Below are 16179 nucleotides of genomic sequence, written 5' to 3'. Positions count from 1 at the left end.
GAATACAATTCAAGCGTCCGTGCCATTTTAAGTATTCTTTATTTAGCAACTTCTGCATTTCATTTTCTTTTGTTATAATTATCGTTTTGTTCGTTTTGTTCCGTTTTGTTTCATATGTATCTTGAACGTCCCACTCAACAAGATCCACTTAATCTTCCGAAGTTTCTTCACAGCATCTAACATGCCTCCCACGTTTGGTTTTATTTGTTCCGCAATGATTCTTTACCTCATATACTGGGCTTTTATATTTCCTTTCTTTCACGAATAGCTTTCCTGAATTATCAGTACGACCAACGCGAGACGGTAGCGAACCTGTACACTGTTTTATAGTACATCAGTTGGGATCGTTTTTTTTGTGGCGGTGGCATACCCTTAAATTGCAATCAACGGTACACCGTTATATCACAGACAGATATAAAGCACTTTTTATATCTGGCTCTGATATTGTACCACCAGTGAAGTATGCAACCGATACAAACCAAACACATCTACAACACTTTAGACAAAAACACAAAATAGTTACATTTAAAACAAAAATTAAGCATAGTTTGTTTAAGATGATAGGCGAACGTGGCGCGTATGTTTCTGTCTACCCATTTGAAGAAAAGTAAAAACACCAATCATTGAGTTATTGTGAAATATCTTCTGTACATTTTAAGTCTGGTTCCGTCCACTGCGTTTGCATTTAACTCAATAGAAAAACTGTTTTGCGTAGCTAAACAAAAAAGGTGTTGCCTCTGGTACAGCAGATATTTGATCTTGAAGTTTTGATTTGATCTTTCTATTTCTATTTGAACCAGAGGACAAGGAACATTTAAAACATGTAATATTGGAACGTTTAAGTAAGAGGATTCTGCTCATTTTCAAACCGTTTTGAAACTCGGATAACATTTACCCGTTTTGTTCTTTTTCACGTAACCGCATCTAATTACACACATGTTAAAATTAAAATAAAATCAAATTTACTACGCCTTTCGGGACACTACAAAAAGAAGACTCCAGCATACAAATACTCTTTTTTCGCATTCTATCGCATTCCAATCCAATTTACAGCGTACAAATAATGCGTGATGCATAATTCTTAGATGGCTAGACCTCAGCAAAATGTGTAAAATATATGATCAAGCACTAAAATCTGACAAAGTTTCTTTCCACTTATGTACTATGATCTAAAAAGTAAAATAAACTCAACAATAATTTCCTATACTTTAACGTCAGCAAATGAGTACGTCGCCAGGGCTAAGAAGCAACAGTTGTGATAGGTTAGATTGCACAGATTAATTAACGGCGTGCATACGTTTGGTAGGGAAAACTCTTACTTCTCTTCAGCTGCACGAGCAGCCGGGATGATACAGAAAACAATATCTCTTTCTGGTTCGTAGCAGCTAAGTGACCTTAATTTTAGCAAGGATACTTTGCCGTCCTAACAGTACAAACGATTCTAGACACGCCGTCAATCGATATCGCAAACTGACGAACCGCAACGCTGGTCCCGTGCTAAGAAGCCACACGTACGTGCTCTCTTATTGCATCAGTACATTACCCTCCCAGCCCTGATGCAGCACACATTAACATCCCTACCATTTGCACGCTGTATAAAATCTACTTTACAAGAAAGTTACTACCAGAGCAACGTAGGCTACACTCGGTAGCCCTGCTTACAGCTTAGGATTATCGAACAACGGGCCTCTCGTAACGGTGATGTCATCGTAAGGTTGCTTCTGCGAGATTTCCAATGCCTTGAACTTTTTCAGCACAAGAAGCGAGTAAAACTTTTGAGCAGCCTGTGAATTAATTTAGATAAAGCCATGGTTATATATCCATCGACAACTCGAAAAGCAAGAATCCTGCCTCTAAAAAACTCACCTGTTTTTTGTTATTTCGATGCGTCATCTCAGACAACATCATGTGATCTGCCTTCAGTAATCTCGACTTTACGGAGAGGAACATTTGCGCTGCACGTTTATTTAGCACACGTTCCTCAAACTGCTCGATCGTTTCATCCACTTGCTGCTCCTCGTTGGGATGGGTCTGTTGAGAATAAACCAATAAATTGTTCGTCAAGGATGCTTTGTACCAAATATCTCATTACATTGCAGTTAAATTAAATATCTCTACTTACAGCACCGACAGAAGGTGGGAACTCATAGTCACCATTCCAATCATTAGCTATTTCCTCGGAGGTGTTGCCATCGAATCCCATATTCGAAAAACCTTCCATTCCGGGTTCGTTGAGAATGGAGGAAACTTGATCGGCAGGTAGGTTCGGAATTTGGTCAATGTTCTCCAACGAGGCATGGTGAGGAGTCATACCGCCGTGATCCAAGCCATGGGGTGTCATACCTCCACCAAGATCGCCATGCTGTAATCCCGCCGGCGTGAGACCACCGTGATGGAGATCGCTCGGTGTAAGACCCCCGTGGGAAAGACCCACTGGCGTTAGCTCACCGCCATGACTCAGCCCGGCCGGTGTCAAACCACCGTGATCAAGCTGCCCCGGGGTCATTGGAATGTTAGGTATACCTGGGGTGGGTGGCATTAAGTGACTCTGGTGATTTGGACTCGTCAAATGACTTAGTCCTGGTGTAGCAGGGGGCGGCATGAAGGAGGAAGATTGTGTTGCGTCTGCTGCCAATCCGTCCTCGCGCATCTCTATCGAAACCGGAGTCGGAGGTGGCATCTCACCAGCAGCATTCCGTAGCTGGTCGCTCGCCGATTGCTCCAAAAAGCCTTGCGTTGATGCTGCCTCCGGTTGTTGTTTCCTCTTTCTGCCACGCTTCGATGCCACGGGGGTCGGAGATTCAGCACGTTCTACCGGCAACTCTACCCCAAGAACGTCCAGCGGAGCGAGGACCGCAAAGTCTTCGATACCAATCGATCGGGACGTAAGGTGACGCTGGTAATTTTTAAACAAACATCGCGCTGGAATGTCGCGCGAGGGCAGAGCAAACAGCTTTTCCACTCCACCGGTTTCTTTCCAGAACATTAATCGCTTCGTGGGCGGCGCCAAGTCCAGTGTCGTTACAATGTCAGACGTGTTGGCGAGTTGGCTTTTCATCTCTTCTCCGGATATGTTCTTCACCTCGTCAACGATCAATTTTCGTTTCCGTTTTGACTTTGTAGTTCCTTTAAGGGCTGTTGCGTCTACTGGTGCGAGAGCAAAGCTTTCTTCCTCGTTGTTCAATAGCGTCGTTTGATCTGGATGCCCTTCATTTCCGCCCACACCGTCGTCACCGTCTTCTCTATTCTGAGAAATAGGAAGGCCTGTTTCTGGATGTAATTGCTGACCCTCCACACTCATTGCATCCTTGCTTGTGCCAGGTTGCGGTTCACCGTCAACCAACGCATTGTTAATCATAGGAGATGCGGGACGGGAATTATCTGTGCTCGGAGCTGGCGATGGCGCACCACCCATGTCAAAGTGGTCATCATCATCATCATCCGAATCATCTGCTCGCCGTTGAGTTTCAGCGGTAGGCAGTTCCGGTTCAGGAGCCAGGGGAGCATCTGCAAAAATGTCACCTTCGAACAATCCAGCAGCGGGCTCTATAAAAAAAATAAATAATATTTGCATTGGCTCTTTTTCTAAATTGCTTGGTTTATTCGTGAAGCCAGCAATACTTACGACCACCAAAATCCTCATCTCCAAAGTTATCATCGTCTCCATGAGGATGGTGTGGGTCGATAGAATCTAGAAGAGATCGCGAAGTGCCCGGCATAGGTTCTTTATCCTGTTCCAAATCGGGTGGCCGTGTTACTGTATCTGTAAACAAATCGTCCTAGAACAACAAGGCGGGATCAATGTTTGTATCATTTTGTAAAAAAACCTATTTTCATAAAAAAAAAAACAGATGATGCTCCTTATCTTTAAATTACAAGGCTCCTTTTGTAACAAACTATTTGCTTACGCTAAAACTTAATTACATTATTTAGGAAGGTAATAAAATATCGTTGTCAAATTGGCTTCCACTCTACTCTCATGTTGACTTTCATATGCATCATTTTCACCATTTTACGACCACAGTAAAAATGTTCATGGTTCGTTCTAATCGATCCTACTATAACAATAATGTGTTGCACATTACCAATTAATTGCAAACATCAACTATCCAATACAGATCACCCATCTCAATTCAGGTCTGTGTCAGTCACCATTGATTTAATTTACAGGCAACGTGTTAAACGGGCCAAGCGTAAAGATCAAAATTTTACAAACAGAGACCAACACAAATCCAATGTTAAAGCAAATGCTTCAATGAAAAATGATACGAATTGTTTATATCTAATGTTTTGTAAAAAAATAGCATTTGTAGCGACGTTAGTTTCTGGATCTTTTGTCAACTATGGGCCAACGTTCCATCTGCTTCGAACAGGTATCGCTTACTTACTAGATAATCGTTCCAGCGGCCTTCGGTACCATTTTGTGAGGCAGTGGTAGAGCCGCCCCAACCGACAGCACCAACATGAGAGGCATGCGAAGGAGACTCGGGCGGGCTTGGGTGCATTTCATGTTGCCCGGCATCGACCGTCTCGGTTGATTCCGGGCCAACGCACTGCCGATGCCTTCGTCGATCGTGTTGCTCTTCCTGCTGTGAATCGTCCGGTTCAGGCGTCTGGTTAGCATGCCACCGGGATTGCAAAGAAAACACAAAAATGTGTTTGTGTGTGTGTGTGTCGCATTTTGTTTGCGCAAAATAAATATCTGTATATCAAGGCAAATAACGCGTATTTTGGACGAACGGCAAACATCAATCAATTGTTGATTGTTGAAAAAGAAAAAAAAAGAGTATTTGGACAACTCAGGATGAGATAACAAAGCTAAATTAATAGAATATGCCGAAATGTACCGATAAACTAAGAAGTACTTAGCAAATCATACAATAATTTATATGCCTATGCCGTTACACTAACTTCCACAGTTCATGTCTAGGGCGTTAAAGTTTTTCACACAAAAATCTCGCCAAATTTAAAGCTGTCTCATAAAATTACGTTCAAATAATGAACGATTCATGTTCCTGATGAACGAACGAAGAAGCAGACCCTATTAATGTAGATGTAGAGCCCCTTACCATTTCTATGAATAACATATCCCTTTCATAGAGCTGAGTTGTACCAAACAATTCCAACAGTGTTGAAGGAGTCCAAAACTTTCATACACATTCAGAGTCACATTCATAGTGCATAGTAGACTGATAGTTTTGAAATACCTCACCATATGCATGTTATAGCTATTGCCTTAATCCATACATATATCGGAAAATACAAAAATTATAATATCAAACAAAAAGTACAACTTCTCCATTTCCTAATAATCGGTATAATTTAGAAAATCAAATAAATTTACACTCACTGGGAAAACATAAAATATTTTTCATGTCTAGGGCTATTTCTCTAATATGGCCTAGTATGTAGCATTTGCTAATAAGTAATCTAAAAAAAAATGATAACTACCTCCATCTGATCGTCCATACGATCACGAACCATATCCGGAGCATCATCGAAGCCCATATCACCAAAACCATCATCGTGTATGTTTAGGGGCAGGGTGCCATAATCTTCGCGCATGGTAATCTCATCTGCCCGAGATTGATTTATAGAGAAATGTGCCTCGATATCGACATCGTTCAATTCCGGCAGCGGTGTATCGAAGTCATGGAACACCTCCGGAAGCGTAATCGCGTTCACTGCTGCCTCTCGATGCTCTTCGGGCAGATCTACCATGCCCGGTCGAAAAGCCATCTAAAAAAGGGAACATAGTGTTAATTCAATATCATTTTCATGAGTATGAACGCCACACCCTTACCTTGATTTTGACGAATGCTTCGTTACAATCCGCCAGCAGATATTTGGCTTTCCGCGCGTAGATGCGCACGACTCCCAGCAGCAGATGTCCGGAGGTACGTAGAGCCAACTTTACTTTTGGTTGCATGATACCGTCAACACTCTGCTCGATGTTCGTTTCAAAAACGTGGGCCTTCGTGATCTTTTTATCCCAATGAGCTGCCAGCCAGATTCGGGCCAAAGGGCCCTTCTTGGCCAGCACGATGTGTGCATAAAACATGATGCAGCTTTGATAATTGCCGTTCCGCCACTAATATATCACCGTTGGATTAATGGTCCACTGTCACTACCAATCGTAATCGTCCTCCAGTGTTGTACAAGAGATCGTATAAAACAGAGAGAATTGCAATCGTCGCCGACCACATCGGTCCTGTCGGGCGGGAAGCTCCTCCAGGAAGGTAAGTAAACAAACTACCGTTCTAGTAGCAACTTAGCACCAGCTTAGACCCCGCTATCGACTTGAGAAAGTTGTTTTCGTTTCTGCCTTAATAATAAAATGACATTTAACAATGTCGTGCACGATGCGCATACACAACGGTATCTCGCCAGACACAGGGACTTTTTCGTCACGCACACTTTTGCACTTTCATCTACGACACGAAGCCGTTACGCATCAAACATCACACGCACACTACTGCACTTCGATCTATCGCTCAAAAAACCGCAGCCTTTGAGCATCCAGCAACTTTCTTGAGCGGTGATGACGCCTGCTTCATATCACTTCTTTTGGCGCAATAACGATCACAACACACCGCATTCAGCACATATTCTACAAAAACCACTCGTTCTGGTTAGAATCGGCAATCGCGATGCGTTATGGTTCACTTTCCCGCAAATACACCTTAATTAGGCCAATTGGCGCCTCCATGCAAGGCGCCAGACTGTGCACGTATTATTCCGCGACAATCTAGAATTGCACTCGACAACCAACACTTTCCCGATAAACTTTTCGCATTCACGCACCGTAATAATCGTATTTCTCCAATATTGTGTAGATATTACAGAGCCTTTTTCGATTTTTTCAACACACAACACCCACAGCAAACAATTCTTCGTCAGCAAGCCATCGACACACTCCTCTGTGGCGATAGTAGCGCCGCGGTGGAGAAAATTAACGTCACTCACACATTCTCACTTTTCAAATCCGTTCTGCTTTATGCTAAGCATTGTCGTTATAGATCGAGACTCTCGATTGGATGAACTGCCTGGCTTAATTGATTTCGGCAAAATTATTAATTTGTTAATTGTTTTACAGTTTTTTAAATAAAAACTGGCATGAATCGAAACAAACCAAACGGCAAGAAATTATTTGAATATCTGTCGCGGTGGTTTGGGACATATTTGTGTAACATCAAAATTAGCTGAGAGCAGAAAACAAAATAAATTAGTCTTAAAATTTAAGTTCATATAAGTAATGTGAGTGAATATGTTACCATGCTGTTGTCCTTTTAAATGGAAAGCTTTGTGATATTTTACGACAGTAATGAATATTCTTTTTACAAATGATTTGGTGAGACATAGGACACGCCACAATAGAAGGCAAAGTCTACAAATTTCGTTTCAAATAAAATGAAATCCCGGAATAGATATCTTAAGCCGGCATATATCAGAATGTTGAACCGTCAATTGCTTCCTGTTTACTCTCTACCTGGTCTGATGAAGAAGATCTCATTCAACATTTCTAATATTTCTAATATAGTTCATTGCATTAAACCTCGTGTAGTATCTTTTTTCAAGAATTGACTGATTTTCCTAAAACTTTAGCAAACAAATTGTATAATACTACAGTTAGAAGAGCCCCGTAATCATCCTTTTTTCGGAAGTTGGTATTTTTGGTTCTGATCTATTTCATATGAAAATACAATATTAGAATTTGGAAAAGTACGGTACCTATGTAACTCTATTCATTTCTTCACCCGCCCTTAACATCATCATCAGCCCTTCCATCCCCTTCTTTCTTTCTATATTTGTACTGATAGGGATGGATATTTACTACTTACTACATCTCGGACAAAAAAAAAATCGTCATGACGGCCGCTGCAGTACACGCCATCGCTTATATATTTCAGAACATAGCCCATTACCAGCCCACATTCAGAAAGTGTAATAATACCAAAGTTTTTTTTCATTTTCATCCTTAATCCGTCATCTTTATTTTGAACTTTGAATGAAAACAAAACATTATCTAGTGATATTTCTCTTATATTAAAACACTTCTGTTCCTTTTCTGTTTTGATTTTTTAAGCCATCACACAACAAAGCTTCCTGTTTTGACATCAACTATCGTCCGCATATTTACCGCTGGGTGTTTCATTTTTTTATTGAACTGGATCTTCTCTATCAAATGTGCTTGTTAAATAACACAAAAGCATAAAGATGTACGTTGCACGACTAACCGCTTGCGAAGCCAAGATGGGTGTAATCCAATGTTCATAACATCAGCAATGATCAACGCATCGAAACGATATTCTCGGTTACGGTTGCTACCAAATGCACGCGCGCTATTATTACAATGGAACACAGATCCTTCCTCAGCAGCATGTGAGAAGAGATTCGGCCCTCCAAGAAAGTAGCGCGCATTTGTTCACCTCTCTACCAACTACGAGATGGATTTGCTCGCAGCACGAAGGGACTGACACTCATCACTAGAATTATATAATATTATATATTTTTCTGGTATTCTGTTGAAACATGTATTTGATTCCCTTATATGTCATATACATGATTTGATACACTTCATCAATATTTTAGAGAAAACATTGTTCTATTGTTAATTGTTGTTCACTTTCATAACTCTCCTCTCCGTTTGCAAAAGAGAGATTAAAACTCATCACATATTTTTTATGTTATGCATATTCTTGTTTGTTCTTACAACACCGCTCTAATGTCGTAGGCAGATTTTTATCATTCATGCATTCTGAAATGTGTGAAACACACTCATGTGTGTAACAGTAAACGAAGTGTCCACAGTGTTTTGGCATAGCTTTACTGTTCACTTTGTCGCATCTATGGAATAAAAAGCGCTATATATTTTTTTTTATTTCCAGAATCTCCATGCTCTAAGACAATCAAACGTTGCATTAATAAAAAAAAACAATGGAATAAGTAGAAAAAACAAGCACACATAATCAACTCTTCTTCTTTACTGTTGCTTAATTTTGTCTCTATAAAAATGCACTACAGTGTGACACACTTCCATCATGCACCGGGTAATGATGTAGCCAAAAAGGAAAGGAATGCTCCAGCATATTGGCACACACACACACGCACAATTATGCTTCAAATTAAAAGCATTCCAGCGTAATTGTTACCATCAACTGTCGGTGGCTTCTTTCTATGGAAGCTGGAAATCTCAATGTTGAAGCAATCACCTATATTAGAATTAATGCCATTGTGGATGGTGCCCATGTTTGATGCCTTCTTTGCCGTGGCGGTGGTGGTAGTTGTAGTAGTAGTGGTAGTAGTAATAGGTTCATTTGGAGCAATATTGTAATTAATTTTAGCTTTTTCTGTAATATTAGATGCAGTAGTAACCGTGGTGGCGGTAGCAGTAGTAGTGCTTGCAGTACTATCTGTAGTTGTAATAGAAATAGTAGTGCTGGATGATGTTATTACTGAATACACAGCATCATGAACGGACGTCTCTTCGGATTGCGGCGGTCACTGGCAGCATTGTTTTCGCACGGAATCAGTCGTCGGATTGGTCGGCTTCACGTCGATGTTTTCCAAGTTCGGTCTAATTACGCTGCCTTCTGGCGGATCTCGGATTTGCTTTTGCGACACAATTCGGTAGATCTCTGAAGAAGCAAAAGACATAATTACGTTAATGCCTACCCAATACCATCACAACAACCTGGCTAAAGTGTTGAACTGACTGCACATACCTGTGAGTATGTTTTGGAATGCTGTTTCGACATTAGTCGAGTCCAACGCTGACGTTTCAATGAAGCTGAGCCCGTTGCGTTCTGCGAAACCCTTCGCCTCATCCGTAGGTACGGCACGCAGATGCCGTAAATCACTCTTGTTTCCAACAAGCATGATGACAATATTTTGATCAGCATGATCACGCAGCTCCCGAAGCCATCGTTCGACGTTCTCGTAGGTCAAATGCTTCGCAATGTCGTACACGAGCAAAGCCCCCACAGCACCACGATAGTACGCTGAAGTTATCGCACGATAGCGCTCCTGTCCAGCAGTATCCCAGATCTGGGCCTTAATAGTTTTACCATCGACCTGCGAGACATCACACAAAGCATATTAGCAACATAGTTTAACATTTTACCTTTACGTTTAACATACCTCTATACTTCTAGTAGCAAATTCCACACCTATGGTTGATTTAGATTCAAGATTAAACTCATTCCTAGTAAATCTCGATAGCAGGTTACTTTTTCCGACTCCCGAGTCTCCGATCAGTACAACTAGTAAGTGACGAAAAAGAGCAATAAATTATTATTCACAAAGTAAGTGTAATATTTATGAACAAAAATATTACATCAATTCCACATTTATTCCTAATGCCACATCTAAAAAAAATTACTTAATATTAAAAAAAAAATAAATAGGCATTAAAACACTGTCTAATACCTTCTAACTTATTAAAATGTCCTTCAACATGGCTCCACATGAATAAGAAGATTCTTTGTATAATATTCAATTGTTTTCACAATTTTTAGATACAATATACTTGATCATGAACATGTTTCTAATACCTTTTGTCGAAACCAACCATAATTTTCATTTGTACTTCAAATGCTATCACACGTTTGGCTAAATTTTTACGGGTGTGTGGCCTTTTTACACTTTGCGTCATTCCACGTAGACGCCCCTTTACAATTCCACTGGTTACACTTGCCATTACAGTGTCTGGCCTGTTATCGAACCGAGCTGGGTGAATCATCATGATTCATCCACGTTTACCGAATGACACAGTCGATAGTGAAATAGAAACCATTGCTCTACCACCATACTGACTACTCTCATCTTTGTTGTGAGTAGCGTTTTAAAGAAACCCGAACAAAGTTGACCAAATTTAACAAGCCTGAGACCCTAATGACCTTGATATAATTGTTCATTGGCTGGTCAAATGTCATGTTTCAACATTCTTTCATACACACATATGTATTAGCAGTTGATAAGCGCACACGAAGAAAAAAATCATCCACTTCATTCATCCATCCTGCTTTACGCTACATCGCTGCAAACCGTTCAGGCCTTTGTCTCGCCCATAACGACCGATTCCAAAAACCTCTAGCTTCAAATGGACACTTTCATTGCTCAACTTGCTTCGATTTTACTCGCAATGTATAATAAGGTCACTGTGCGCACCCAAATACAATGAATACATGAACACCATACAATTTAAGGATTCAAAACAAACTAGCCCTTTAGATTTGTAATCATCATCATCATCATCATCACTCACAATAATATGGAAATGGTTTACATTCTAAATGTACAAACGACTGAAGTCATGCTTACCTTTGAATAAATAATCATATTCATCATCACGATTGCCCATCCTGCCGCCGCTGTGGTTTATGTTTTCTTCACTATATTAGATATCTTCTTTGTATAAGCACTGTTTTCACACAGAGCTCTCGTAGCAAGCTGCGCTTTAACCGGTCTGCCTCTTTATTGCTTAAATTGCTTCTTCCTATCAAGGAGAATGTAGATATTAGAAGAAGGAATTTGAACGCACTTTAAAGAACCATTCGCAAATGAAACCAGAACAGAAAACACGCATCCATTCTGCCTTTGAACAAAACTACTACACAAGAAAAATTCCCCAAATTCTGTTGCACTTTCCAGAAGGTTAATCTCGAGTGGAAAGCAGAACTGAAGAGAATATACGAAGCAAAAATTAATAACAAAGCCCTACGGACACAACCGAAAAGGAACTGCATCTCCTTGCACATGAACACCACCACTACACATACCGAATCATTGCTATCCTACACTACCACAAAGAAACACTTCCTCCTTCTGGTACTTTGTTTTTGTGCAACTGCGTTTCCACAAAAGGGCCTAAAAAGTTACGATTTTGTTTCCTTCCGTACGAACTGCAAATCGCGGGTAAGTGCACAGCGACTCTGCCACATTTAATTATTTGCTTCAATTGAAGTTCATCATAGGCACATGAAATACAAATACAATTTGCCGACGATTTCGTTCCTTTTCAATGGTGGCTCTCGACAAAATTCCTTACTCACATCGAAACTACAAAAAATATTATATCTTGTTTCTCCTAGTGGTGAACCATTTCCTCTTTTTACACATAGATTTCCATTAGCCGCGAGTTTCACGCAGACGAAATTTCTTCCACTCTTTACTCTCGTTTTGGCTGCGACGTGGGGTACTCTGGTACAAGTAGTTTTTGATGTCGCAAAAAATTTGCCGTGGCAACTGCAGCAGCAGCAGCAGCAGCAGCAGTGGACGTGTTCGAATTCGTGGACGTCAAGTAAACTTTCGCCACTGACTTGCATATAGTTCACCACAGTCAAGGCGATGAGGGCTAGGAATAATTCATACAAATGATCTAATCTTGAATCACACACTACAGAGAACGCACTTCCTCCGGCCATTGATAATAAGCTCATTTCTGCCCATTTGACGCCATCAATCTGCTGCAAAGGGGACAAAGATCGAATCAAACCTATGACGATGAACCCTACGCCCATCAATTTACACGCTTAGATCGTAGTTTTCCCTTCGTATGGGACGATTACAAGTTCAACGAGATTGTCCCGTACAGATTTTTCTACCGTGGGTTAGTTCTTCTAGGGGAAATTTCACGACATCGTAGGAAACATCATTCACCGCACTGATGGAAAGAATACGGTCATCGAAAAACAAAATGTCTGCCCATTTAAGCAGCCACTTCGCACAGAGAAGAGAAAGCAATTACGAGATATACTGTACAACGCAGGTTACTCAAAATACACAACCTAACTGCTTGTCACAGTTCTAGATGAACTTTTCTCATTGCACGATATGGGTCAGTGGAATAATTTATCACAAATTTGCTCTGTATATTACCGATTTTTATGAACGACGTATCGTTTTCTCCTCCCGCAAATTTTTGTAGTGTTGGGCACTCTTGCTCGTACGTTTAAGTTCAGAGGAAACCGGGTCGCATAATATACGCATTTTTGACATGTTTGCATTGACGTATGCTTCCTACAACACAGCACAGGAAAATACAGGCGGTCCCCGAGATACACGGTTAATGGGGACCGAAAACGGCCGCAAAATACCGCGTATCTCGAATTTCCGCGTAAGTCGAATCTCGTGATTTTTAGCCAAAATATCAATAATTTTCGTATAATTTTGAAAGTAGGGGGCGGTTTTAGTCACTTTATGAATTATTTGATATGATTATGACGGAATATAACAGTTTTAAACGTTTTGAAATAGTTTTTAACATTCGATCAAAACGGAAATTATTTAGCAATTTACAATTGATGTGTCAAATCAGTACAATTTGTTCAAAGAACTGTCAAATTTAGAAATCCGCGTATCTCCGAATCCGCGTATAAGAGGTACCGTGTATCTCGGGGACCGCCTGTAATAGGTTTTCACGACTAAAAAGGAGTTTTTTTTCATTTATAATCATCAGATTATATTCGCACTACAAATACTGAATATAATTTCAACCATTCAATAATACGATGTAACTGCAAAAAAATCTATTAATTTCTAATCTGGCGATTGTAAAAATTACAGAAAAAAAACTACGATGCACTGTCAATAGGGGTAGGACAGGAAACTTTTATTATGATTCAAATTTGAAAAATTATCCGTATATCGGTCGCAAACGACATACAAAAACATCTCTACATCACCGAAGCAGTGAAATAACATAGATTTCTTTTTTAATTTTATTTATAATCATATGCATTTTCAAACTTTTCACTCATAGTATATATTAAACATTGTTAATGGTTTTAACGTAAATTTTAGTATAATGTTTGTTTTAAAGACTTCTACGTATTGATTTCCATCTTTTACGAAGATGGATATAATTTTATTAATTGTAAATGTGCAAAAGTTCAAATTCTTACTGTCAATTATAATAACATCATACATTTTCAGTTGCTGCCAAAGTAATGAACCATCTTTACGAGTATGCAATACACATTACACACCGTGCTAATTCTCTAAAACGCTTAGAAATACAATGCAATGTTGTAGTTTTTCATACAAATAATACATTTTATGTTCAACACTTCATTTGACATATTCTTCGATTAAGCAGGGACATTTTGTTAGACATCTGAAAGAAGATTCCTATGCTAAATCAAACTTCACGGAAGTTTACAAACCCCTGCAGGGCTTTTATGTCCTCTGGTTCTATTACAAGATGCTTGATATACGGTCCGAATGCCGTGGTAAACCGATATAAGCTCTTCTTAACGGCCCCTTTTAAAGCAATATAGTTCCGATCGACTTTCTTCACATCCAGATTAATGGAACCGATCTTATCGACAACCTTTTTCAGCTCCAGTAAAGCATGAACGATGCATGGCAAGTCGTTTTGTAAGACACCGTACGAGTCCTCGTAGAGAGAACGGCTTGCAATGGCTACCAAACTTTGAACGACTTTCACTATCAGCTGCGATTGAACAGAGAGCAGATAATGGCTTTTGGCTGATTTTGACTCCGTAAACAAGAAATCGTAGCCTGGTATACGCTTTAACATCGATGCAAAAAGCATGGCCTTACTCTCACGCTTTCCTTCAGATTTCGCTTCCTGTTTATTACTTTCGCTGGACGGCGTGCCAGGTAACGTTGGCGTTGATAAGCTCCGGATGCCAAAGTTTTGATTGTATTGTTTCTTTAGAAACCGATCCTTATCCATCGATGCCGTTGGTCGCAAAACGCCTCCCATTAGGACCATTGGTGGTGCAGGCTTCAGTTCAATACCGCCGATTGATTGGTCTAGCTCCTGGGTAAAATCGCCGATCAATTTCATGCACACATCGTACAATTTTCGCCAGTTGTTTGGGTGACCACCAGGTACTGTTAATGAGAACAGCTGTTTTCGGCGATTCAAACACTGTGCCTCGGCGATGGCAAACAAATCCTCGACCGCTAGTTGCTGTACTATCGGAATTTGCTTATATGCTAGTGCGTCCGCAAGCAATGGCTCATCATTCGCCTGAAATGCGCTTGTTTCAATGCGGAAGTTTTGAGGCTCGGCAAGAAAAATACCGAACAACACGTGCATCAAATTTATGTTGCTTAATATGAGCGCCGAAAACAACCAAGTATACACCAACAAGCGAATATCCATCACGATACTGCAGAAGCTGTACAGCGTCGATTCTTCCTGCAGTCGCGCGCCTCCCAAAACAGAAGCTAGCTTATGCCGGAAAAGACAAGAGAAGGTGTAATAGAAGCTAAAGTAGATAAACATGCCAATCACTGATTTTCGCATCGATTTGGTTAACACACTGCTAAGGTTGTTCCAGTATTGAGCAACTTTTGGTAGCAGAATGATCGGGAAGTCTACGGCATCCGGGTTTTGCTGTTCCCGCAGGAAGAAGTAACAGCCACCAAACACGCCACTCATTACCAGATATACGAAACGGTCATTGAGGAACACAGTATCGTCTTGTACGCTGGGCAGGAACAGAAGCCGGTACTCGTCTCGCAGAAATCGTGTGTATAGCCATGCCGTCAAGCAACCGATTGTTCCATTGGTAAGCAAGAGTATCGAACGTTGTATGAGATTCCGGTACAATTGCTGGCAGTACGTTGAATGATACCGAGTCTCTAGTAGACACGACTTGGCAAGCACTATTCCATGAACGACGACCGCAATCGCCAAAGGAACCGATGCGATCCATGGGTAAAACGATACCAGCAGTCGCACGGTTCCGACGATCCAGTTTATCGGATGCAGGATACTAAAGTTGATGAACAGCAGAAAGATCGTCACCAGCAAATACTGCTGCAACAAGCAGTAGTATATCGATGTTACGAAGCGTTCTGTGCATATCTTACGAAATGCCAAGTCCTTCGATCCGACCGGATCCATTTCCGGACAGCAACGATCTAACCTACGAAGCAAATAAGAGTGTGAGCACATTACTTCAAGCTTCTGGTTAACCGTAACCATTTCGTTCACTGTTAATTTACCTTTATTTCCTAATTTCAAGGGTAAATGCACAAAAATACCAGAACCAAACTCGAATACTTTTTCGCCGGGCAAAACAACAAAGGGCGCGAGGAATTGAAAGCTAGCTTGGAAGGAACAAAGGTCGACTATCTGGTCATGATTGTGAACACATGACATTTTAGACACATGAAACGTTTCTAATTTTTCCGGAATTG

The 16179-nt window shown here is 40.6% G+C and overlaps 3 protein-coding genes across 13 annotated transcripts; all 3 read right to left on the bottom strand.

Annotated features, from left to right (window-relative positions):
• Positions 1 to 20: 20 nt before the first annotated feature.
• Positions 21 to 6936, bottom strand: LOC1274701 (double-strand-break repair protein rad21 homolog). The gene is made up of 6 exons (XM_061652749.1): positions 5804 to 6936; positions 5452 to 5739; positions 3626 to 3779; positions 2123 to 3546; positions 1867 to 2031; positions 21 to 1784 (listed from the first exon to the last, which is right to left on the bottom strand). Exons 1-6 carry the CDS (start codon positions 6059 to 6061, stop codon positions 1659 to 1661), a joined length of 2415 nt encoding a protein of 804 aa, XP_061508733.1. The 5' UTR covers positions 6062 to 6936; the 3' UTR covers positions 21 to 1658.
• Positions 6937 to 8509: 1573 nt separating this feature from the next.
• On the bottom strand, positions 8510 to 13019 carry LOC1274700 (ras-related protein Rab-11A). Of its 11 annotated transcripts, none has more exons than XM_003436794.2 (5): positions 12880 to 13019; positions 11323 to 11497; positions 10141 to 10262; positions 9726 to 10074; positions 8510 to 9638 (listed from the first exon to the last, which is right to left on the bottom strand). In XM_003436794.2, the coding sequence occupies exons 2-5, from the start codon at positions 11360 to 11362 to the stop codon at positions 9502 to 9504; spliced, it is 648 nt and encodes a 215-aa protein (XP_003436842.1). In that variant the 5' UTR covers positions 11363 to 11497; positions 12880 to 13019; the 3' UTR covers positions 8510 to 9501. The 11 variants fall into 11 exon arrangements, with proteins under 11 accessions (XP_003436842.1, XP_003436840.1, XP_061508744.1 ...); XM_003436792.2 differs by having other exon boundaries at positions 12749 to 12924; XM_061652760.1 differs by having other exon boundaries at positions 12789 to 12924.
• Positions 13020 to 13831: 812 nt separating this feature from the next.
• On the bottom strand, positions 13832 to 16127 carry LOC1274699 (nucleoporin Ndc1). The gene is made up of 2 exons (XM_313856.6): positions 15985 to 16127; positions 13832 to 15905 (listed from the first exon to the last, which is right to left on the bottom strand). The coding sequence occupies exon 2, from the start codon at positions 15881 to 15883 to the stop codon at positions 14141 to 14143; it is 1743 nt and encodes a 580-aa protein (XP_313856.6). The 5' UTR covers positions 15884 to 15905; positions 15985 to 16127; the 3' UTR covers positions 13832 to 14140.
• Between the last annotated feature and the right edge of the window lie 52 nt (positions 16128 to 16179).

Source organism: Anopheles gambiae, chromosome 2, assembly GCF_943734735.2.
Source record: "Anopheles gambiae chromosome 2, idAnoGambNW_F1_1, whole genome shotgun sequence".
NCBI classification, from domain to species: domain Eukaryota; kingdom Metazoa; phylum Arthropoda; class Insecta; order Diptera; family Culicidae; genus Anopheles; species Anopheles gambiae.
This window is presented reverse-complemented; position numbering and strand designations above follow the sequence as displayed.